Source organism: Capricornis sumatraensis, chromosome 16 (assembly GCF_032405125.1).
Source record: "Capricornis sumatraensis isolate serow.1 chromosome 16, serow.2, whole genome shotgun sequence".
Classification (NCBI taxonomy): Eukaryota; Metazoa; Chordata; class Mammalia; order Artiodactyla; family Bovidae; genus Capricornis; species Capricornis sumatraensis.
In genome coordinates, this window is record NC_091084.1 from 52,016,028 (window position 1) to 52,041,937 (window position 25,910).

At 35.9% G+C, this 25,910-nt stretch overlaps 1 protein-coding gene across 1 annotated transcript in view; it reads left to right on the forward strand.

Annotated features, from left to right (window-relative positions):
* NUP98 (nucleoporin 98 and 96 precursor) overlaps positions 1-25,910 on the forward strand; it is an 87,617-nt gene that overhangs the window by 19,728 nt on the left and 41,979 nt on the right. The window contains exons 10-14 of the mRNA XM_068988802.1: positions 1,281-1,368; positions 8,708-8,800; positions 15,081-15,221; positions 19,910-20,043; positions 21,655-21,842. Of these exons, the coding sequence (XP_068844903.1) occupies positions 1,281-1,368; positions 8,708-8,800; positions 15,081-15,221; positions 19,910-20,043; positions 21,655-21,842 (644 nt within the window). The remainder of the gene's footprint in view (positions 1-1,280; positions 1,369-8,707; positions 8,801-15,080; positions 15,222-19,909; positions 20,044-21,654; positions 21,843-25,910) is intronic.

The following is a 25,910-nucleotide window of genomic DNA, read 5'->3' on the forward strand; positions in this document are numbered from 1 at the left end:
GCAAAATCTGTCTTTCGAGTATTTTGGGGGAGTAATATTGTATGACTTTATACTGATAGTAACTGAAAGCTATTTAGTACCAAAAAATAGGTAACTTTATAATTGGTTTATTTTCAGAAACTAGGTTCTTATTGAAACTTCTTTGTCTCTTCTGAACTAACCACTCTCGTTGGTTAAATTGTTGAGTCTAAGTTGAGAGGCTTTTGCCCTTAAAATCAGATCATTTTAAATTCCTGTTTCTACCTTCTATTTTGGGTGATAAGTTGGTATCTTATTTGTTAATTACATATTTTTGGTGTTGATCAAGTTACTAAAATTTTATTCTTAAGGTTTTCATGCTGCTGGAGGCTTAACTGAATTTTTTTTTCTTGTTACGTCATTTAAGGAAGACATTACTATTTAGGAGTACACGACTTAAAAAACAATAGTAAATACCTTTTAAAGAAACTAGGTGTCTATATTATGTGTCCATTATAACAAGCTTTGGACTCTAGTTTAAGAAAAAATCACCAAATCATGTGGTGGTTTTCATGGAGATTGAAATCTGTTATATCTTATTTGAGGTGAGAAATTGAGGAAATTATCTTTAAAAAACGCTTCAGAAAGTTCTTATTTTTTTAAACAACTTTATTGGGATGTAATCCACTTGCCGTACAATTCACCCTTTTGAAGTTTAAAATTCTGTGGTTTCTAGCTTATTCACAGATTGTGCAACTATCACCATAATCAATTTTAGAACATACTTGGCACTCTAAAAATAAATGTCATCCCCATTAATAGTCACTTCTCATTTTCCCCCAGTCAGTTCAGATCAGCTGTGTATGTATTTACCTATTCTGTATATTTCATGTAAATGGAATCACATCTTTGGTGACTGATTTCTTTTACTTAGCATAATGTTTTCAAGGTTCATCCATGTTGCAGCTTGTTTAAATTTTTTACTGTAACTTTCTGCTGGCATATTCAATACATGAGAACATTTTTGTTACCAGGTAAAAAATAATTTGACTGCCTTGTTACTTGTTTTTTTCTTTGTCTCACTGAAATACTACATTTGGTGAGGCGTTACCATTAACTTCTCAGGCTAGGAGCATTCTGTTTTGTTAATCTTGCTCAGATTAGATATTTTTCTGAGAGCCGTTATTCATCCTTCATACATTTTTCATAAAAATTATGACGTCTTCTCTCCCTTACCACAGACCCAGTCCAGTATACCTGATTTATCTGTTTAGAGTGTCTTACATACTACTTAAAATTGTCCTGTATTGTGTTCTTTTTAGACCCTGTTTGGAAATAACAAGCTTACTACGTTTGGAACCAGCACAACCAGTGCTCCTTCATTTGGTACAACCAGTGGCGGGCTCTTTGGTAACAAACCAACCCTGACTTTAGGAACCAATACAAACACTTCCAATTTTGGTACATACAAAAAGCAGGTTTGACTCTCTTAAAGTTACACTGACTATACCACACATCATTCTCCTGATTCATATTATTGGGAATATTTTAAAATTCGCAGGTAAGCTCTGGCTAGATAGATTACAGAGGGAAAAGCTTAAACTCAAGGACTTGGGTTAAGATACCTGAAAGAGATATAAATTGCCTTAACTATATTCTTTTGACTCCCTGCTTTGGATAAAATGGAATATTTAATGGACACAGTAGAGGTATCTTGCAGAATGTTGGTTCTCTAATGGAGGTAGATTATTTTCAAAATAAGAAAACATTTTTGTTGGATTATCTCATCAATAATTGAGAAACAAAAAGTGAAACACATTTGATTGAGATAACACATTGTTTTAGACCAAGTTCTTTCACACAGGGAGGTAGTGAACAGATGAGATTTGATGATTCCTTTTTAAACTTTTTGTTGTTGTTTAGTGTTTTGTTGTTTTTTGAGATTTGATGATTCTTATTGAAAGTTGAAGCCTTTCTGATTTGAGGGATTGTTCAGTAGTTTTCCTATAGTTGGCAAAAATGTTTTATTTTGAATACATATTCATTGGAAAAAAAATTGGACAATAGCAGGTAAGATTGAATGACAGAAAAACAAACTTTAAACTACTCTGCAGAGATATGCTGGAAATTTTTAAATTTGTTTAATAGAAACATTATTATTTTAACTATAAGTAAGTTTTCAAACAGATTCACCATATTTTGAGTTGAATTAGTCATGGAAAGTTCATTTCATTACCAAAGGAAATAGTGATTGAAATACTTCTTTAAAGTATTTCATGTACCAGACATAACATTAGACTCTGGATATCTAGTGGGAGATGAGTACAAGCATATGGTTATTTGCCTTAAGTCAGCAGTTAAATTTTTTCAGTGAGTTTTTTAAATGATCTTGTACTGGAAAAAGAGGCTGCATTAAATATCCATTGGAATGGTATATGTTTTCATAGAAAGAGGAGCTATGTGAAGGGGATAGATAAATCTTTGTCAGGTACCAGTTCTTAAATTAATGTATTAAAACTTGATTTGATTTTTATAACCCCTTTCATTGTTATAAAGGGAAGTGTGAAGAGTGAAGTTGTTCATTCATTCCTAGTAATGTTTATCATTCTACCTATAGACATTCTACCTTTTTGTCTGTATTCTACGAAAGAATGGTCTTGCGACAGTGGACTTGGGTAGCATGGATATCAATTTTGTGTATTTGTTTCTTATCTATGAAATAAGATGAGATAGATACTTAAGGGTTAAAATCAGTGTTTTTCAGCCTTTTTAAATCACTGTCATTCCCTTTTCCTCAGGGATCCTTTGTAGACCTTTTTCCCCCTTATTAATCATCTGCTCACCTCATAAAATTTTAATACCACGTATATTCTGTGTTATTTGTTTACTACTGTGGCTCTTTGGAAGACCATAAACCATTTTTAATTGATGATAATTGCTTTACAATATTGTGTTGGTTTCTGCCATACAATAACTTGAATCAGTTGTAGCTCTATATGCCCTCCCTCTTGAACCTCCCTCCCCCTTAAGAGGTTATTTTGTTCCCTTTGAAAATGAATGTTTTTTTGATAGCACAGCCTGAGCGGAGAATTGGAGACTGATCACCTCCTCTTGGCAGAGAACTTGAGTTCTGGTTCTGGTCTGGTCTGATTTCTGGTAGAGCTGAGTTCCAGTCCTCCCTTCTCTGGAGGCCCAAGGAAAAGTCCCATAATGCCTGGGTATCTGTAGGTGGCAGGAGACGTCTGTAAGGACACCCCTTTTGCCCCACCTCTGCCGCCGCCTCCCCCTTCTTCTTTCAACCTGGCTTCCTTTCCTTCCTTGAAATCTTTGACTTGGATCTGAAGTTCTAGAGACTGTATTCTTGTATTTAAGTGCTTCCCTTGTGGTGCAGAGGTTAAAGCGTCTGCCTGCAATGTTGGAGACCTGGGTTCGATCCCTGGGTCGAGAAGATAAGAGTCGGACACGACTGAGTGACTTCACTTCACTTGATGTTCAGAATTAAATATATTTTCTCTCTGACAAGGTATTTGTGTAGACTACTTGATTTGGAAATGAAAACTCTCATCTTTATTTGATGTGCCTCACTAACTTATGTGCTGAATTGTCCTTTTTTTTTTTTAATCCTTAATGCTGACCTAGTGCCTGGCATAGAGTAGGTGCCCACTAAGAGTTTATTAATGAATAAGCCCTGAGAGGAAAGACTCCCAAGAAATACAGATTGCAGGGTGACAGGTTTTGTTTTACTCTTGGGTGAACTTAAATCATTCCATTACCACCCTAGAGGGATCTAGATCTAAGTGAGACTTTCTTTGATATTCCTCTTGTCTTGGGAAGCTGTCAATTTGATGATGTGGGCAGAGATACTTTTCTGATTTGGAAATAAGTCATATAACAAATCTGGAAATGGAATAAGGTTGCACAAAGATTTATTGCATTGTTATATCATCATTAGTTGCATGTTACCCAGTATGGGATTGTGTTTCATTATGGTAATGATAAATCCAGAGTTTAAAAGTTTGGAATACTTGCTACAATTGATGTTGCCACACCCTTAAGTCATTCTTTAGAGTTATCTGTTCCTTTTCTTCGTAATTATTCCTAACAAGGACTAGTTTAAGATGACTTCCCTGGTGGCTCCGATGGTAAAGCTTCTGCCTACAATGTGGGAGACCTGGGTTCAGTCCCTGGGTTGGGAAGATCTCCTGGAGAAGGAAATGGCAACCCACTCTAGTATTCTTGCCTGGAGAATCCCATGGACGGAGGAGCTTGGTGGGCTACAGTCCACTGGTTGCAAAGAGTCTGACACAACTGAGTTTAAGATTGAGTATATGACAGTGTCAGTTTCTGAATGGAAGGAATAGAATAGAATTGTTTTAGGAGAGAAATTACAGGCCGGATGTTAGCACTGGTGAGCAACAGTTAGAGAGGTTGAAGGTCTTTTGACTACTGATCTTTTGAGTATTCAATTCAGTTCAGTCGCTCAGTTGTGTCTGACTCTGCGACCCCGTGAACCGCAGCGTGCCAGGCCTCCCTGTCCATCAACTCCTGGAGCTTTTGAGTAAATTATTGGTTATTCATGCTACATGGGTAAGGTTTGAGTTATTTGTACAGAAACATCTGATTTTTTTAAGCTTTTTAAAAAATTGATACATAGACATTACATTATATTTCAGATGTTTAATGTCATAGTCAAATATTTGTATATATTGTGAAATGTTTACCACAGTAAGTGTAAGTAACGTCTATCATCAATAGAAATTTTTTTTCTCATGATGAAAATTCTAAGATTTCCTACTCTGTTCAGTTCAGTCGCTCAGTTGTGTCCAACTCTTTGCACCTCCATGAACTGCAGCACACCAGGCCTCCCTGTCCATCACCAACTCCCAGAGTTTACTCAGACTCATGTCCATTGAGTCAGTGATGCCATCCAACCATCTGATCCTCTGTCATCGCCTTCAGTCTTTCCTAGCATCAGTGTCTTTTCCAGTGACTCAGTTCTTCACATCAGGTGGCCGAGGTATTGGAGTTTCAGCTTCAGCATCAGTCCTTCCCATGAGTATTTAGGACTGATTTCCTTTAGGAAATCCAGGGCTCCTTTGGGATGGTTTAATCTCCTTGCAGTCCAAGGGACTCTCAAGAGTCTTCTCCAACACCACAGTTCAAAAGCATCAATTCTTCGGCGCTCAGCTTTATAGTCCAACTCTCACATCCATACATGACTGCTGGAAAAACTATATATACCTACTCTGTTAGCAACTTTCAGATATACAGTGCAATATTTTTAACTATAGTCAGCATGCTATGCCTTAAAATCCCAGGAGTTACTTTATAGCTCTAAATTTGCCCCTTTTGACTCTCCTTCACCCATTTTGCCCATCACCCTCCCTCTGCCTCTGGCAACCACTGATCTGTTCTCTGTATTAGTGAGCTTATTTTTGTTGGTGGTGATTTTGTTTTTTAAGATTCCACAAATAAGTGAGAACACTTGTCTTTGTCTTGTATCACTTATTTATATTTGATTTGCTTTGCTTTGCTTAATTCACATAGCATTATGCCCATAAGGTCTCTCCATGTTACACAGATGCAAAGTCGTCTTTGTATTTTGTAGTTAAACAATATTTTGTTACACATATATACCATGTTTTCTTTACCCATTCATCCATTGATATACACTTAGGTTGCTTCCATATCTTGGCTAGAGTAAATAATGCTGCTGTGAATATTGAGGTACATATTTCTTTTCAAATTAGTGTTTTCGTTTTCTTTGGGTATATACCCAGGAGTGGAATTGCTGAACTGTATGGTAGTTCTATTTTTAATATTTTGAGAACCTTCCATACTATACTGTTTTCCATCATGGCTGCACCATACATTCCCACCAACACTGTAGGAAGGGTCCCCCTTTTCTCCACATTCTCACCAGCACTTATTTATTTATTTTTTTATTGTATGATTTCATTTATATAAAATGTTCAGAATAGGCAAATCCATAGAGACACAACATAGATTGCTGCTTGCTCTGGGGTTAGTGGGGGTGTTGAGGGGATATGAAGAGCGACTGCTAATGGGTACTATACTGGGTCAGATAGCACCCCCCACCCCCAATTTAGAACAAAAATGTTCTAAAATCAGTTGTGGTGATTTTGCACGTCTTTGTGGATATACTAAAAACCAGTAAACTGTACATTTTAAATGAAAGAATTTTTTGGTATGTGAATTACATCTCAATAAAGCTGTTACTAAAAATATTTAAAGCTATAAAGAAATACTGAAGAACAAACAAGGTCCTTGAGTAATCCCAACACAAAGAACTTCCACTTTCAGTCAGTATATTGAGAGTTAAATACTGCTGCTGCTAAGTCACTTCAGTCGTGTCCGACTCTGTGCGACCCCATAGACGGTAGCCCACCAGGCTCCCCCGTCCCTGGGATTCTCCAGGCAAGAACACTGGAGTGGGTTGCCATTTCCTTCTCCTTACCAGCCCTTATTATTTGTTGTCTTTTTAGGTGGTAGTCGTTTTGACAACGGTGAGGTGATGTCATTGGCTTTGATTTGCATTTCACTGGTGATTAGCTATGTTAAGCATCTTTTCATGTACCTGTTGGTCATCTGTATGTAGTATTTTGAAAGATGTCTGTTCCTGTCCTCATTGCATTGGATTTTTTTTTTTGCCATTAAGTTGTGTGAATTCTTTATGTAGTTTGAATTTTAGCCACTTATCATATATATGATGGGCAAATATTTTCTCCCATTCCGTAGATTGCCTTTTCATTCTGTTGTGGTTTCCTTTGCTGTGCAGAAGCTTTTTAGTTATAGTCCCACTTGTTTATTTTTCTGTTGTTGGCTTTGCTTTTAGTGTTAGATCCAAAAATCGTGACCAAGACAGATACAGAGAAACTTACCCCTATGGTTCCTTCTAGGAATTTTATGATTTCAGATCTTGTGTTCAGGTCTTTAATCCATTTTGTTTATGGTATAAGATAATGGTCCAGTTTTATTCTTTTACGTGTGGTTGCCCAGTTTTCCCAATGCCATTGGTTGAAGAGACTGTCCTTTCTCCATTGTATATTCTTGGCTCTTCTGTTGTAACTTAACTGATTGTTGATTAATTGTTCTTAATTTTAACTTAAAGTTGTTTTGAAATAACTGAGTTGATAAACCTTTGTCAGTGAGAATCTGTGGAAATGTGTGGTATAAACAGTGTAAGTTGGGACTTATTTCCCTCCTGTGGGTTTGAGGTAGTTCACAAGTATCTTGTTTTCTGCTGTTAATGGGACTGGAAGATCGATTTTGGTAAAATTTTAACTCAGGAAAACAAAGAACATCTCCAGTACATATTCTGTTTTTTTTTTATTTTGTTTTGTTTTTCTTTAAAGAAAATTGATTGTGCTTGAGCAGGCAGTACTCCATTTTTGTGGCATAGCTATTAAGACAATTGAAAAGATTTAATGAATGCATGAATTAAATATATTGGAAGTATGTCAGATTACTTGCTTAGATTTTTAAATGATATTAGAAATATGTTTTTAACTTTAATTAAACTTTTTTTCTTTGCATTTTTAATTTAGATGTAAATTCAAAACTGGCATGACACAGTAAAATATTCTTAGTTGGTGACACTGATATATATTCCAAAACACTTCATTCTAATGTGTTTTGAACTTGTTCACCTCCATGATACCTTTATAAAAGACTTCACATGTTTCACAAGCAGATTTTGCTGGCCAGTGGTTAGTTTCTCCCTCTTATCAAAAGAAATTAATGGTATGTTCATTAGCTGTTTTGTTGATGATTAGCTCCAAAAGGAGCACAGAAAGTGTGGACATATGTGAACAAAGGAGAAGTAATAGCAGCAGTAGTTTGATATGTACATGTCTTTGTGGGGAGACCTGTGGATTTTAGAAGGGAATCACAGGATTTTCTTTAAACAGTGGGTCACCGTGAAAGGATGGTTTTGTTCAACTCTGCATCATCTCTGATAATGAAATAATTCAACTCAAAGTTATTCGTAGATATCATTCATTATCTTTTTTTACTGTTAGCTAGCTGAGTCTTTGTGTGCTCCTATAAGCTGATTGAATTTGACACCATTAAAGCTTCTCAATGTGTGATTACAGCCACACATTACTATCCATACAGGGTTCATCTGTTCAAAACAAAGCCTGCTGTAGAGATTTTTATAGGTAATCTTCACTTAGCGAGAATCTTTAGGTTCAGTGAAGTGTCTTGGTTGACGTCTTATTTTTCAGTGAATATTTGAGGGAATTATTTTTCTTCTATTAATTAAGCATGAAGCATAGAATGGAGGCTTTGAGAGGACTTTTCTCATGGTCCGGGGATGTGGGTTTGATCTGTGGTCAGGGAACTAAGAATCTCACATGCCAAGCTATAACTGAGACCTGAGGCAGCCAAATAAATTAACTAAATTTAAAAAGAACAATGGAGGCTTTGAGTCTTACAAAGGGAATGTTCCCCAAGCTCAAGCACAATCACTTTGCTTTAATACTGGGTATTATCCTATACTTAATTAAGTCTAAAGTGTAATTAAGTAAATAGGAAGACTGTGGGGTCTATCTATGGTTATCAAAAAAAATTTTTAAGTTAAATTAGCCTGCCATTTAGGATTTCTAAATGTCAAAAAATGAAAGGATACAAAACTTACAGTCAGACTGCTTTGTTTTAAATTCCCTTGTACAGGAAATTGAGAATCGTGTTAAAGTACAGTCTACTCACTCTTGTGTCCTCCTAGGATTCGGCACAAATACCAGTGGGAATAGTATTTTTGGAAGTAAACCAGGACCTGGCACTCTGGGAACTGGGCTTGGCGCAGGATTTGGAACAGGTAAGGGATTGTATCAGGAGACTCAGCAAGTGATACAACTTGGCTTTCCAACTGCTGGAACTTAAGGCTTTTGTTTCATCATATGTATGAAAATAAGAGGCCTATAGATTTTCATTTTCACAAATGGATTTATAGAACATTCCTATATGCTTTGCCAGGCTTTAAAACACTGGCTCATTTATCTTAGAAGCTGTATATTCAATTCCTTTTCTACAAAATGTTCTCTGATAGTCCTGGTCTCCCTGGGATTTTCAGTACTTAATGTGAGACCTGACAATATGATGACAAGTCCCTGAGACCCTGAACTGTTAAGTAAGCTTTATTACCCTAATAATAATGCAGCAGTAAGAGCACATGCTGAAATAATTAACATATAGATTGAGGTTTTGCAAGGTCTGTGCATGCTTTTCCATTCTTCTCACTTTGTTATGGAGCTAAAATGTCAAGCCTTTGTCTCCATTTCTGCCATTGATAATTGTTTTTCAATGCCTTTGAAGACGTTGTTTCTTCTACCTACCCAGCTCTTTTAAACAGTTGGAGAGGGTGATGGTCATGAAATGAGTAAGTGCTTACAGGGTAATTTAAGCATATAGTTTTGTCTACGTCCCCAATTCATCTCACCATGGGGAGTCACTTAGTTGCAAACCATTTATTTCTGTGGTCTCTGCTTCTGTTGTCATCTGTCATCTCCTTTTTAATAGAACCTCATTTTGTACTCTCTGAACTGTTTCCCTTTGTTTTCTTTTTAAAATAAAAGATATCATCTCCTTTTTAATAGAACCTCATTTTGTACTCTCTAAACTGTTTCCCTTTGTTTTCTTTTTAAAATAAAAGATATAAAGTCTTAAAAAGTCAGTAACCGAAGTAACATGAAAAGCCCACCCTTTTCAATAGTGAAGTAACAGCTATTGAAAGTTTGGCATGTGTATTGTCAGACTTCCTTATATACACTTTTCATATATGTATATACACACATATATGTTTGTATGCTGTATGTGTACAGCATACAATTTTTGTGATATTCTTGAAGCCATGTCCTACACCAGTGTTTTTTTAAACCAAAGGCTGAGATATATCAGGTGATATAATATTAATGTAGTTAATTGCAACCAGCATTCTTTAAAATGAACTAGAATTAAAAAATCATTGTATATTGCAAGGTTTGATTTAACTTTTAGTTTTATATATGTGTGTGTTTTGGGTCTCAGTGTGTTTCACATTATGTGCTGTGGTCAAAAATGTTTCAAACTGAAAGCAGGTTCCATATTCTGTATTCTTTGTTTCATTTTTTTTTTCATTTCCCATGACGTTTTGGGCATATATTTTTTCTTTGGGTTGGTATATGTAGATCTAACTCAATTCTTTAAAAATAACTATGAAGTGTTCCACTGTATACATATATATATACACATACAACACATGAGTAGTTAAATATACCATAATTTGTTTGACTTTTCTCTTACTGATGGTCACTTGAATTATTTGATTTTACTAGCAGTGCAGTAGTGGAGATCTGTGTTATAGAATTTTGTGTATGATAGTGTTACTCTAGGATTGAATTGGGAATTGTCAGAAGATACACATATTTTTGAATTTTGGTCAGTCTTGCTAATCCTAATTTGCCTTCCACAAAGAATGCCGGTTTGCATTTTTGCTCATATTTTATAAAAATGCTCCCTTTTTCATACCCTTTCCATATTGTTTGTTTTCTTCATCTTTGTGTGAATGATAGTGAAAGGTGGTAGTTCTGATTTGCACTGTGCTGATTACCAGTGAGGGATACCTTTGTGTATGTTTACTGGCTGTTTGCATCTTTCAGTTCTCTATTTATATTTGATCTTTGTTTACTGTTGATAATGTTTTATATATTGTGGATATTAAATCTTTTTGGTTGTATGGAAAACTTTTTGAGCTTTTGCACTTACTCAAATTCACAACATATATTTTGCAACAAATGAAAACTAAAAATCTGTGGGTTTTTGTACAATGTGTTCCTTAAACTTAAGCAGAATATAACTTCTGACATGAGTGTTCTTGTCTAATCCCAGAGGAAAGATTAGCTTTGGTGTGGGCCTTTTCAAGGTAGTTTTGCCTCTAGTTTATGAACTGTAAACCTAAGCTTGGGTAAGGTGCTATTCCAATGTCTGTTACCAGATATTTACACTCTGTCTTTATCATTTAATTTTGTTTATGGTATCTTAAAGTACCAGTTTTATTTTTATGTGGTCAAAAGTTGTCATTCTCTGCACTTTGGTTTCTGGGTCTTGCAGACTATGATTTGCAGTACTTTATCCTGTAGTACAAGATTATAAAGTGCTCTATAAGTCTTGATGCTGTTGTCTTCGGTTCCACAGTAATGTAATATCTCAGTCTTTTTGTTTGTTTGAATATATTTGGTTTTCCTTGAACAGCTGAACCTCACGAACAGTGAATCTCATTTTCATTGCTGTTACATAGTCCTAATTGATGCCTTGCCCATAGAAACTAAAAACCAAATACAATCAATAAAGAACTTTACACCCCTAATCATAGCACCAGTAGATGATGTAGGGAAACAAGAGTTGTGATCACTGAGTACACACTATTGAAATTCTTTGATGGTTGCATCTTCTAAAGCAGGCTTTTGTCTTTGAGAGGAATGTGTCTAGATACTATTAGGTATTCATACCCTCATTAGTAAATTCTGCATTGCATGATATCACAATTAGAATAACATTGTAGCTTTGGACTATGTTTTAAGGAATGCGAAAGTTACTCAGTTGTGTCTGACTCTTTGCAACCCCATGGACTATATATAGTCCATGTAATTCTCCAAGCCAGAATACTGGACTGGGTAGCCTATCCCTTCTCCAGCGGATCTTCCTAACACAGGAATTGAACTGGGGTCTCCTGCATTACAGGCAGATTCTTTAACAACTGAGCTATCAGCTATCATATCAGCAGTTGAAAATGTTCTTTACCAACATTTCCCATGTTTGAAGGAAACATTAAGCCTTTGACTGTGTGGATCACAATAAATTGTGGAAAATTCTTAAAGAGATGGGAATACCAGACTACCTTACCTGCCTCCTGAGAAGCCTGTATGCAGGTCAGGAAACAACAGTTAAAACTGGACATGGAACAACAGACTGGTTCCAAATTGGGAAAGGAGTACATCAAGGTTGTATGTTGTCATCCTGCTTATTTAACTTACATGTTGAGTATATCATGTGAAATGCTGGGCTGGATGAAGTGCAAACTGGAATCAAGCTTACCAGGAGAAATATCAATAACCTCAGATATGCAGATGACACCACCCTTATGGCAGAAAGTGAAGGAGAACTAAAGAGCCTCTTGATGAAAGTGAAAGAGGAGAGTGAAACAGTTGGTTTAAAACTCAGCATTTAAAAAACTAAGATCGTGGCATCCTGTCCCATCACTTCATGGCTAATAGATGGGGAAACAATGGAAACAGCAAGAGACTTTATTTTGGGGGGCTCCAAAATCATTGCAGATGGTGACTGCAGCCATGAAATTAAAAGACACTTGCTCCTTGGAAGAAAAGCTGTGACCAGCCTAGACAGCATATTAAAAAACAGAGATATTACTTTGCTGACAAAGGTCTGTCTAGCCAAAGCTGTGGTTTTTCCTGTGGTCATGTATGGATGTGAGAGTTGGACTATAAAGAAAGGTGAGTGCCGAAGAATTGATGCTTTTGAACTGTGGTGTTGGAGAATACTCTTGAGAGTCCCTTGGACTGCAAGGAGATAAAACCAGCCCATCCGAAAGGAAATCAGTCCTGAATATTCCTTGGAAGGACTGACGCTGAAGCTGAAATTCTAATGCTTTGGCCACCTTATGTGAAGAACTGACTCCTTGAAAAAGACCCTGATGCTGGGAAAGATTGAAGGCAGGAGGAGAAGGGGATGACAGAGGATGAGATGGTTGGATGGCATCACCTACTTGATGGACATAAGTTTGAGCAAGCATCAGGAGTTTGGTGATGGACAGGGAAGCCTGACGTGCTGCAGTTCACGGGGTCACAAAGAGTTGGACACGACTGAGCAACTGAACTCAACTAGCTAAAGGGGTATTCTTATATAGCTTCTTGCTTTGAGTGATAGATTATCAAACTCATGCTTCAACGGAAGTACATTTTCATGTAACTTAGGCCTTTGGGTACTTCATGACTAGTAGGCTGTAGAAACCTTAAATGTACAAATAAATAAATTTTTTGTACACTTAGATTTAAGTGACCAATCAGTATAAAATGTTATAGTATTCTTTGACATGAATTTTTTTTTCTCCCAGTGTGCTCAGATTAAGGAATACTCATTAAATTATGGGTGGGTCAGTTTCTTGTTTCACAGAGATAGTAACTATTTCACAGGGATATCAGTAGTATGCCATTTTCTTGGTAATTGCTTAGTAATATTACTAAGGAGTTTTAGTTTTTAATATTTTCAGTGAAGTAGTGATAAGTTTAAGGGGGTGTGTATGTCTAAGTCGCTCAGTTGTGTCTGACTCTTTGCAACCCATGGAATGTAGCCTGCCAGGCTCCTCTATCCATAGAATTCTCCAGGCAAGAATAGTGGAGTGAGTTGCCATTACCTTCTCCAGGGGATCTTCCCGACCCAGGAATCAAACCCACTCTCCTGCTATGTGGGATTTAGTAAAGTTTGTTAGACAAAGATATACAGAATAATCTACCCAAAGCTAATGTGTTCTGACATTCTGATATATATAATTACATTTTGACATTCATTAGAAGGTCTCAAAGGAATATATTTTTACTAATTCTTTGAGCATACTTGAGGTTTTTAAGAACATTGTTACCATGGTGCCCCCAGTATATCTTCCTTATGATTCCTACAACAAATCATGAATATGACACATTTCATAAATTGACATTATCACATCAGAGTATCCCTTAACTTGTGTAAGTCTTTTAATTATGCATTTTTATTATTTTGTAGGCTTTACTGAAATACAGTGATTTTTAGACTATTTCCTGATTCATCCTTCAGGGCTAATGCAAATACACACCCATCCAGAACAGAAATTTTTATCCATTTTATATATTCAGGTTTTATGTAAGCTTTTATTTAGGGGTAAGGAGGTGTTTGTTATCTGGGCGAAAAAAAAGAACCCTGAAATGTTTGTTCTAAGCTATGTCCTTTGAAGGAATAATATATTTTTAGTTTTTCTTCGGATTTTCACCAGTTTCTAATGGGTTAAGTCTTATTCCCTGTTTCAAAACTGGGTTTTTAAAGATGAAATAATTCCATTGCTGTATTGTTATCTTCTTAACATTATTAATGAGGTTGAACAGTTAGGGAATGTTTTGTCCATTTTGGAGTCACCCTCATTAATTTATATTGTATGCTTCTCTGTGTATAAACTGCCTGTCCTTTTTTCTGGTTGCATCTCATAGCTGTTTCTATTCAATATTTTTGATATCCCAAGTATATATGGTTGAAGTGATTTTCCTGGTAAACCATACCTCTGTCAGGAAGCATTGATATGTTGAAAGGAACTTCAGATCTTCCAAATTGCCAATAACTATAACTTTTTTGAGAGTGGCAGGCTAGTGGAAAAGTACCTTTAATTTATGCCAGTAGCTTATTTAAAAACTGAATTCTCCCCATTTTACACTTTAAAAAATCACTACCAACAACACAGTTCATAAACACGATTCATTAGGCTTTAATTGGTTCAGTTGAATGTTTTGATTTGCAGATGCTGAAATTTAGGGAGAAATGACAATTTTATAAAGTTACAAATCTGTTTTTACTATACAGTAGCAGTTAGGAGCCCTGGCTGGTTGTCAGATGCATTGAGGTTTGAAATCTGGTTTTACCACTTACTGCATTTGTGACTTTGAACTAATTTATTAAACCTTCCATTTTCTCTTCTGGAAAATAGGGATAATAGTTCTTCAGATTTGTAAAGGTTTAATGATATGATAGTAGCTAATATTTAATGGATGTTAGTCTCTACCAGATTCCTAAATGCTTAGTATATGTGTGTTATTTTAATCTTAGGATAAATATCTAGGCTATATATTATCTCATGTTATAGTTGAGGAAGCTGAAGCACAGAGAGGTTCAGTATTTTGCCTCTGACATATCTAAATCAGCACTGCCTGGCATATAGGTAGCATTTACCATATTAGCTTTTTTTGTTGAAATGAGTGGTTATTATGAAGTTTCCAAATGTATTATATTTTTAAGTAACTGACCTCTGACATAACATTCAAAGGATCCTCTGTGGCGCTTTTTCTTTCCTCTTGTCTCCATAGCTCTTGGTGCTGGACAGGCATCTTTGTTTGGGAACAACCAACCTAAGCTCGGAGGGCCCCTTGGTACAGGAGCCTTTGGGGCCCCTGGATTTAATACGACGACAGCCACTTTGGGCTTTGGAGCCCCCCAGGCCCCAGTAGGTAAGTGTCAGTCACTTTAGAAGGCTTTTCTCAGTTTATTTCTTGCTAATACTTAACTTGCTGAGTTGAATTTCCACGCTACCCTATTCCGTCCTTCCTTAAGCTGTACTTACATACAAGTCGTTAAACAATCATGTAGTGTGGAAGGAGTTAACAATAGATCCTGGTTTTGCCCGCTTCCTCACTTCTAGGCTTACGCCCCCAAAGAAACCACTTTTGTTGCAGCTTTTAATTGATCTGGTGTATAAATAAGTTCGTATCTGTAAGTGATATGTTTATATTGCTGTATTTTGTTTAAGTCTACATATATTTAACTTGTTAATGATAGATGAGAATGTAACTCACTGATCAACCTCTGTTCTTTATTCACTTCTCCCAGTATATCTATGTGTACTGAATTCCTTAAGTTTTATATATTATAGTTTTTCATATTTCATTCATTGAATATCCCTTCCCAGTTTTTGTGATGTCTGCCTGCCACTTTATTATTTCTAACTTAAAATTAACTTACTTTGTGACTTATACATCTTGGTGTTTTTTTTTTTTTAATTGTCCTTTTGTTTCTTTATTGTTTTGTTTTCTTGGCCACGCAGCGTGGCATGTGGGATCTTAGTTCCCTGACCAGGGTTTGAACCTGCATCCCTTGCGTTGGAAGCTCAGAGTCTTAACCACTAGACCATCAGGGAAGTCCCTTAAATACCTTATTTTAAAGAAAATTATATTTTACCAAAAATAAGAAACTGATATCACCTGGCAGATACAGAGTAACTGAGATGGATGAAGGAGAGGTATAATCCTCATGTTTTATTTTTTATTTATTTATTTTTTTAATCCTCATGTTTTATAATCCTCAAAATCACATTTTGAGAAGCCTTTGCAAATTTAAGCCATGTCCTTACATACTTTTCTTACTCTGTCAACTAGGAGGTAGTATTTCTTGAGTCTCCGTGATCAAGTAAGGCTAATAGTACCCTTCCTTACCCTTCTTTTTCTCTCATTTCTTTGCCCTTTTTATATTTTTGTATTAACAAAGTACTTTCTCCTAATATTACAGTCTCCTTTTCTTTGGGGAAAGAATAAAAGTTGTAAAGGAACACAGCTATAACTATGAAAACATTGCTACTTAGCCATGTAAGTTGTTCTCATACAGCTATGTCTTTCTCCTGGAACTTCTAATCATTTTTTTTTCCTTGTGTTACCTGCCTATATCACTTTACATTAGTCCCAAATTCTTAAGGGTGGTACCAGAATTCTTTTACCTCATTCTTTGATCTCTCTGTCTTGTAGCAATATGAACTTAGGCCTTATGAGCAATATGAGCAGTAGGCCTTCAGCATTGCTCTGGGATATTCCCTTCAAGTCCACTCACTGGAAACTGATATGTCTTGGATATAGGTTTTTTCTCTTTATTTCCTAAATTTTCTGGAATGTATCTTCAAGTTAAAGTTATATGAAAGATAAACTTTGACTGCTTACAGTTCTGAAAACATCTTCATTTGTTCCATACACTTATGAAACTCTGACATGAAAGTAATTCACCCTCAGAACTTTGACTGTATTTCTTGCATTAACCGTTACTGGTAAGTTTCATGCCTTTCTGAAACTTGTTCCCCCCACCCCCACAAACATTTAGGATTGTCTCTTTGTTCTGAAATTTCTGTGATTTGCTTATACCTTTTTTTTTTTTTTGGGCCACACTGTGAGTCTTGTGGCATCTTAGTTCCCCAACCAGGTTTCAAATGTGGGCCCCAGTAGTGAGGGTGCTGAGTCCTAACCACTGGACTGCCAGAGAATTCACAGACCTTTTCTGTCCTAATGTTTGATTTTTTTTTTAACTCTTGTTTCTACTTTCTACAAGGTTTTTTTTATTGTCTTCTGAATCATCTTTTTGGATTTTTACTGTTTTTCTCATTCTCTGAAAGTTCCTTCTTTTAAGCATCCTGTTCTTAGGTGGAATTTTTCGTTAAAATTCTGATTAGGAAGATGACAGGATAGAGCAGTTGTTTTGTATATATACTTTGTATTGATTATTTTTTCACAGTCTCACTTTCTCAAATGTAGTATTCTTAAATCACTAATCTTTCTGGGATTAGGGCAGAAAGTCCTCATTTTGACTATTATCCAAGATACAGTTTACTTTCTTCTGCTTTATCTCTGTGTCCACTTCTTTCCCTAGACATTTGTTATGTTTTCTCATCCATTCATTTACACCTTCCTATTCTTTGTTTTTATGTGTCATGTAGATAATTTACTTTGTTGTAACCATAGATTTTAATTAGGTCTCTGAAGGTACTAGAGATTAATTAGAACTCTTAATTTCTGTATGAAATATTCAAATCAGTTTTATCATAAAAAATATTTATTTCTTTTCCTTAGTTTTTATTTCAGTGAGAGGTAGCACAAATATCATAACCTGCTATTTTTACTTCGATAGCTTTTGATTGGTTTTTAATAATCCATCTTTTCCCAAAGCCAGTTAAAACTTCCTGACATGAATTTGATATTGTAGTTACATATAGTAGTGTTACTGCCCATTTAAATGTAGGTATATTGATTTAGAATGCATGTCTTTTGCATCACAGGATCTGAAAGGTGCTTTAGAGCTTGTTGGAGTCTCTTACTTAAAAGCATCAGCTGTGGTGGCTTCTTTACATGTCAGTCCAGTACATTGTTCAGGTAGTTTAGAAATCAAAACCTGCCTTTTTAGAGTTTCAACTCAGTGGTTCTATTCTTAGAGTGGGAAATGGCAACCTACTTAAGTATTCTTGCCTGGGAAATCGCATGGACAGAGGAGCCTAGAGGGGTTCTCCATTTACTTCCTAAACCCAAGCAAGATCAGTCTCCTACAGCTTCTTTGTGGTAACCCTGTTGCCTTTCTTTCAATTAAAGTATCAATTTCTTCTGTTCTCAGAAAACTTGATTTTTAATCCATCTCTTTAATCCTTTGATCATGATGTGATTTCATGTTTTCAACTTTTATAGCCAGAACTGACTATAACACCAGTCAATGGTACCTTCACTAATGCTTATGTTTGCTAACTTATCAGCTCTTTTCTGTATTTGAAATAATCTAGTTAACATAGAGTGGATTTTATATTTAAACATACAGAAATAAAGATATCCTTGCACACATTCCTAATTATGTTTGGATTAGTTGAGAAGTTTTTGTTTGAGCATGTCCAGGAAAGGTGACCTATACTTGTTAAATGCTGGTCCTAATCAGTGTTTTTTTTTTTAATTTTAGTACATAATTGATTGTCAGGTGACAAACTGATTAGTGAATATTAGAGTTCTTTAATAAAAGTATTCAGGCTTTCTTCAGTCTTGTATAGTCCGCAGAAAAACATCATGTTGTTGGGTGGTCCTGTGTATCAAAAGCTACTTCCTATATATTTTTCTCAGCAGTAGTCTGAAATTGGATTTAGGAACTTTCTAAGCACAGACAATTTATGATCTTCAAATTGACATCTCCCCTGGGTTTCACACTCCTGAGCAAATTTGTACTCTCTCCTTATACATCAACATACAGTGTTTTAGTATTGAGTGAATACATCCAGTTTTAAGAAAGCTCAATTTGACTAAGGTGGATCCTACCTCCTTTTCATTAATTTTACTTTAATTTTCTGTTCTAGGTTTGTTGTTGGTGCTACTCTTAATCTTTCTCCCCCCTGTTTTAACTTTTTCAAAATCTTTTTGTTTATGGTACCCCCTTTATAGTAATTATTTTATCATATTTTGGGTTTAGCCTTATTTTAAATGTTTATAAAGAAAAAAGTATTTTATTTCTAAAAATGAAATCACTGTGATTTTATTTTTTATCACTATTTGGTTTTGAAATATTTATCATGCAAAGAAGTTCCTTGATCAGTCAAGGTGCAGTGCAGATAGTTGTGGGACTACTTGTTGCTGGTTTCTTTTTACTGTGTACAGTTGTAGATCATTGTTCCTGTCTCTCATAAGGACGAAATACAGCCATTTTCACTTTTGTTTGCTTCCTCAGTGTTCTTTCTTCCTCTCTGTTCTCAGTGTACTTAATATTTTTTATTCTGGAACTTTTTACTTATTGAATCAAAGATACCTTATTTCCACATTGTCATTTTTAATATCTACTTAATCCATCATGTTGATGAATCATGATTTTTGCAAGTGTTAATGTTGGACATAGGTTATTTCCAAGTCTTGACTATTGCAGATAATGTTCGGTGAACACTTGCAAACATCTGTTTTCTTTCTAGTTTAATTCTGTCTTTGGGTTAAAGTTCCATGATTGAAATTATTAGGTTAAAAAATATAAAAACAGTACTTGCTCTGTGTACTGTCATTGTTTCTTTTAGACCAGTTAAACCAATTTGCAGTGTTTCTGAAAATCATACTGTATCCCTTTTTATACAGCTGTGCCATTGATAATGAAGTAGATATAAAATGTCTTCAAGGTTGTTGTGGTTTACATTTCTTTGATTATTAACAATAATGAATACCTCAGTAAAATTTTATGTGTGTTATTTCTTGTGAAATGCTCCTCATATCTTTGATCTTTTAGATTGTTTGATTTTCTTCACAGTTTGCTGCTCTGCTCTCTACCAGTAATGCTACTGAGTGAGTCTGAACATTTTGAAGGGAGCCTTGAGTTCTCTTGATTTAAGTCAGTGGATCCTTGAACTGATCCTTTTCTTTCCTTTTTTACAAAGCTTTGACAGATCCAAATGCTTCTGCTGCCCAGCAGGCTGTTCTCCAACAGCACATCAATAGTCTGACATACTCACCTTTCGGAGACTCTCCTCTCTTCCGGAATCCCATGTCAGACCCTAAGAAGAAAGAAGAGGTAAATTTAAGGAAGTTTCAATAAAATCAGTTCTCAGAGTAGGAAAACTTAGGTGTAATTTTTTTTTTAACGTAATTTTGATTGGAGGACAGTTGCTTTACAATCTTGTGTTGATTTTGTAATTAAGTTTTTAAGTCACTTTATTTATGCTTTTCAGTAGGCCAGGGGTACAAAAAAAACAGTTATTTTTGTATCTGGAAGGCAGTATGACAGTGAAAATGAGTGTTAGACTGAGGCAAAGGCTGAGACTTTTTAAGGCTGAGCCCTGAAATAAATCAGATATATATTCTTATAGTTGAGCAAACTAAGATTCTTGGAGGCTGATTTCTCTGGCATCATAATGTCTTTCTTTTCTTCTAATGTCTTAAATGGCAAATCAAAATTTTTTTTCCCTGACTTCTGCATAGCATTCTCTTAGTCTCGTAGGCTTTAGAAATGATCTTCTGCTCACTGTGGTGTGGCATTGAAAGTAGTCTTTGGTCCATTTAATCCTTATTTTACCACTTACAGTCTGTGAGATATTGGGCATCTCTTTTTGCCTCTCTTAATTTCATCTGTAAAATAGCAATAGTAATTCTATTCAGTGTTGAGAATTAAAATAAGTTGCTCAGTATACAGTATTATTTAGTCATTTATTTCTGACTAGTCATTGTGTTCAGCACTGAGGGTACCTAATGAAAATAAACAAGAATATTTTCTCTAAGAGCTTGCTATCTAGTGAGGACGATCAGACTTGTACGTTATTAAATTTACCCAGCTTTAGTTTAGTATATGCAGTAATAGAGTGCATCAGCTGATGAATGGATAAACACAGTGTTGTATATCTATATGATGGAATATCATTTCAGCCATAAAATGGAATGAACTAACAATACATGCTACAGTGTGAATGAATCTTGAAAACAATACTAAGTTAAGCGAAACATAAAGACAATGATTTCTTTTATATAAAATGTCTAGAATACACAGATCCATAGAGACAGTAGATTCATGCTTGCCAAGAGATAAAGAGAGGCATTAGGAGGCACAGGGTTTCTTTAAGTTAATGTCTATATATTTTTCAGTGATTTATATTGCATAAAAGTGGTTTATGGCTGTGTCTCAGTTTTTCTTGAAGATGTTTTAATTAATGAATAATAAATAATTTAATAAAAATAAGCTTAGAATTTTGATGTTATATTTTCTTAAAATGAACATAAATATTGTCATCTTTGTTTTAGAAAGCAAAACAATTGCAGGCTTCTCTCTTTTGTAAGATGAAGAGAAATACACAAGGTATATTAATATGTTCTGTTAAGACATTTTGATTTGTGAAGCACTTCAAATGGAATGTCTCGATTATGTTTTGGAACAAGTCAGACAAACCCATTTGAAATGGGGTTGGTGAGATGAATGAAAATCAGTTGTAGAGAAATAAAGGCAGTTTAATTAGCAGGCACACGTTCATACAAAGTTAGGTGAGAAATCCTTGTGTTCTGGGAGCTGAGACTCCAAAAGGTATCTAGTTGGTAAATGGCAGAGATGAGATGTGAAAGCTAGTCTTCTGGTGTTAGGGCCAGTACCAAACTTGAGTTAAACTAGAGCTATCCTTGATTTTTTTTTGTTTTTCAGAGATTGAAACCAACAAATCCAGCAGCCCAGAAGGCTCTCACTACACCTACTCATTATAAACTGACACCCCGCCCTGCCACCAGAGTCCGACCAAAGGCTTTACAAACAACAGGCACAGCCAAGTCACATCTTTTTGATGGACTGGATGACGATGAACCATCCTTAGCCAATGGAGCATTCATGCCCAAGTGAGTTTATCTGTTTTACGTATGATAGTGTGTATGTTTCCATGCTACTCTCTCCATTCAAGAATATACTATTTTTTTACAACTCAAATTGGCCAAACTAGTTAAGAAAAAACCTCTCTCTTTCTGTATTTTATATATATATATAATATATACATGCACACACACATTTGTTTCAACTTTCATAATACAGATATTAAATAATAAACAGAACACAGGAAAGTATATAGAAGAGTTGGTAAATACTGAAAATTATAAAGTATACACACCTGCCTTATTAGAGTGTTGGTATATATATAGGGGAGAAAACTGAAGAAAAATACATACCAAAGTATTAACAATAGTTGTCATCTGGAGATGTAATTTTAGGGCATTTCATTTCAAAGTTTATTTTTCTAGAAATAATGTACACACATACATATACACACACACAGGCTTTTTTCAAACACCAAGTACTTTTCTAATCATAAAGCTTTTTTGTTTTTAAAGGCTTTGGGGGTAAAATGAGAGTTCATCTCTTGTAGTTTTGTCTATGAGTGTTAATAAAGTATGAAAAATTATCACTCCTTTTTGTCCCCATAAGAGTATAGTGGACTGCTGCTTAAGAAGAAACAGAAGCCCAATTTTATACATTTCTTAGAGTATCATTGGATTATTTTGAAGGCAGGGACTGTGTATTATTCCTGTTTATGTCCCCAGCATTTAACACATTGTTTAGTATAGAGTAGATAAAAAGGGCTTAGGTTCACCTTGTTTAGTCCAGTCATCAGATCAGCGACTTTCAGGGCAGTATCACCAGGTCTTATAATCTACAAGTATGATATACAAATAGAAGGAATTGGAGTGGAAAGGCAGACATTTCAGACGTACCCGGTTCACCTGTCACGTCTCCTTGATTTACTTCTCTAGTTTTATGGTTCAGTTGTTTAGTCATGTCCGACCCTTTGTGACCCCATGGACTGCAGCACACTAGGCTTCTCTATCCTTTACCATCTCCCAGAACTTGCTCAAACTCCTGTCCATTGAGTCGGTGATGCCATCCAACCTTCTCCTTCTTGGTCATATCCTTCTCCTCCTGCCTTCGGTCTTTCCCAGCAGCAGGGTCTTTTCCAGGGAGTTGGCTCTTTGCATCAGGTGGTCAAAGTATTAGAGCTTCAGCTTCAGTATCAGTCCTGCAGTGAATATTCAGGACTGATCTTGCAGTCCAGGGGACTCTTTGAAGTCTCCAACACCACAGTTCGAAAGCATCAATTATTCCGTGCTCAGCCTTCTTTATGGTATAGCTCTAACATCCATACATGACTACTGGAAAAACCATAACTTTGACTATACAGACTTTTGTCTGGAAAGTAATGTCTCTGCTTTTTAATATGCTGTCTAGGTTTGTCATAGCTTTTCTTCCAAGGAGCAAGAGTCTTTTAATTTCAGAGCTGCAGTCATGTTTCTAGTTTTAGTCCTACTTTACTAGTTGCTCCTCCTGTCTCCCTTGCTGGTTCTTCCCTCTTCTTTCTGATTCCTAGGCTCAGCTCTTGATCTCATGATCTTTATTCACTTCCAAAGTGATTTAATATCTGTAGTGATTTATGTCTAATTCTCAAACATTTATCTCCAGCCTAGACCTCTCCCAAACTTCAGAGTCTTATATCCAATATCCAGCCATACTCAACATCTCCACTTACATTTATTTCAAAATTAATGTGTCCAAAGTTGAACAAACTCTTGATTATCTCCTTCAAAGCTGTTCCACCCAAAGCCTTTCCTATTGCATGTAATTGCATTTCTATCACTCTAGTTGCTCAGGCTAAAATTTTTGGAATCGTCATTGACTTTTACTGTACATCTGATATCTAAGCCTTTAGCACATCTTTGTTTTACCCTCAAAAATTATCCAGAATCTGACCAATTCATACCACATTCACTGCCACTAATTAGCTTAATCCAGGGCACTATCATCTCTTGATTGAATATTATAGTATTCTAACTAATCTTTCTGCTTTTATCCTTGTTTCTTTGCATTCTGTTCTGAAATACAGTTAATACTGATTCTTTTAAAGTGTAAATCAGACCACATCACTCTTGTGTCCAAAACTCAGTAGTGGTTCATACTTCAGCCTATAAAAGCCAAGTTGCTTATAGTGCCCTCTAAGAACTGACCTTCCGTTACTTCTATAAGCACATCTACTACTGTCTTCACTGTTGCAGTTCAGTTCGGTTCAGTTGCTCAGTCATATCTGACTCTTTGCAACCCCGTGGACTCCAGCACTCTAGGCTTCCCCATCCATTACCAACTTCTGGAGCCTACTCAAACTCATGTCCATCACGTCAATGATACCATCCAACCATCTCATCCTCTTGTCCCCTTCTCCTCCTGCCTTCAGGCTTTCCCAAAATCAGGGTCTTTTCCAGTGAGTCATCGGTTCTTCACATCAGGTGGCCAAAGTATTGGAGTTTCAGCTTCAGTATCAGTTCTTCCAGTGAATGTTCAGTACTGACTTCCTTTAGGATGGACTGGTTGGATCTCCTTGCAGTCCAAGGGACTCTCAAGGGTCTTCTCCAGTACCACAGTTCAAAAGCATCAATTCTTTGGCACTCAGCTTTCTTTGCAGTCACATCCATACATGACCACTGGAAAAACCATTGCCTTGACTAGATGGACCTTTGTTGGCAAAGTAATGTCTCTGCTTTTTAATATGCTGTCTAGTTTGGTCATAACTTTCCTTCCAAGGAGTAAGTGTCTTTTTAATTTCATGGCTGCAATCACCATCTGCAGTGATTTTGGAGCCCAAAAAAATAAAGTCTGCCATTCTTTCCACTGTTTCCCCATCTATTTGCTTTATTTTATTTTTTATTTACTCTAGGAGGTGGGTCATAGAGGATTTTGCTTTGATTTATGTCATCAAGTGTTCCGCCTATGTTTTCCTCTAAGAGTTTTATAGTTTCTGGTCTTACTTCAGGTCTTTAATCCATTTTGAGTTTATTTTTGTGTATGGTGTTAAGAAGTGTTCTAATTTCATTATTTTACATGTAGCTGTCCAGTTTTCCCAGTACCACTTATTAAAGAGGCTGTCTTTGCCCCATTGTGTATTCTTGCATCCTTTGTCAAAAATAAGGTACCCATAGATGCATGGGTTTATTTCTGGGCTTTCTATCCTGTTCCATTGGTCTATGTTTCTGTTTTTGTGCCAGTACCATACTGTCTTGATGACTGTAGCTTTGTAGTATAATTTGTAGTCAGGAAGGTTGATTCCTCCGGCTCCATTCTTCTTTCTTAAGACTGCTTTGGCTATTCAGGGTCTTTTGTGTTTCCGTATGAATTGTGAAATTTTTTTGTTCTAGTTCTGTGAAAAATGTAGATGGCAGAGAATTCTGATGGCCAGCACTAGAACTGTACTCAGTTTGCTCTGAGAGATGAATCTGATAGCTTGACAAGTGTGAGAACCTTACTGGTGTCGTGTCTCTTGCCTTTACATCGTAGTCAGAGAAGTTTCTATAGAACAAGCCAATAATATTTTTTATTCTGAATGACAGAGTTAGAAATATTCTTTAATACCTCTGTTCATTCCTTTATTCATCACACATTTATCACAAACTACTATGTACAAGTGTGATGGGCTCTGGGGATACAGCTATGAACCAGACACATTCCTCTGTCACAGTATGAGGGAAGAGAGATGCTGACACAGAATAATCACAAGTGAGACAGGTTACAGAAGGAAGTAGAGATTGCCACTGTAAGAAACCAGTAGAGAATAGTGAAGGAAAGCTTGTCTGAGGATGTGTTGTTTAAACTGAAGATGGATTGGGAGAACTGTCAGGCAGGGGGAGTGTTTTGATATGTTTATGGTTTTAAATACATATATATTTTTTTCAAACAAAATTTTATTTTCCAGCTTTCTTGTCATTGTTTATTTGAAACATGACCTGACCGAATGGTATTCTGTTTTGTATTTACTAAGTTAGCCCCCCATCCTCTTCACATTTGCCTGGCACTGTTTTTATGTTCTGTGTTTAAGTTCCTTGCCTTCTAGTCATGTGTTCTTTGTGCGAAGCATTTAATTAAACCATCTTCTT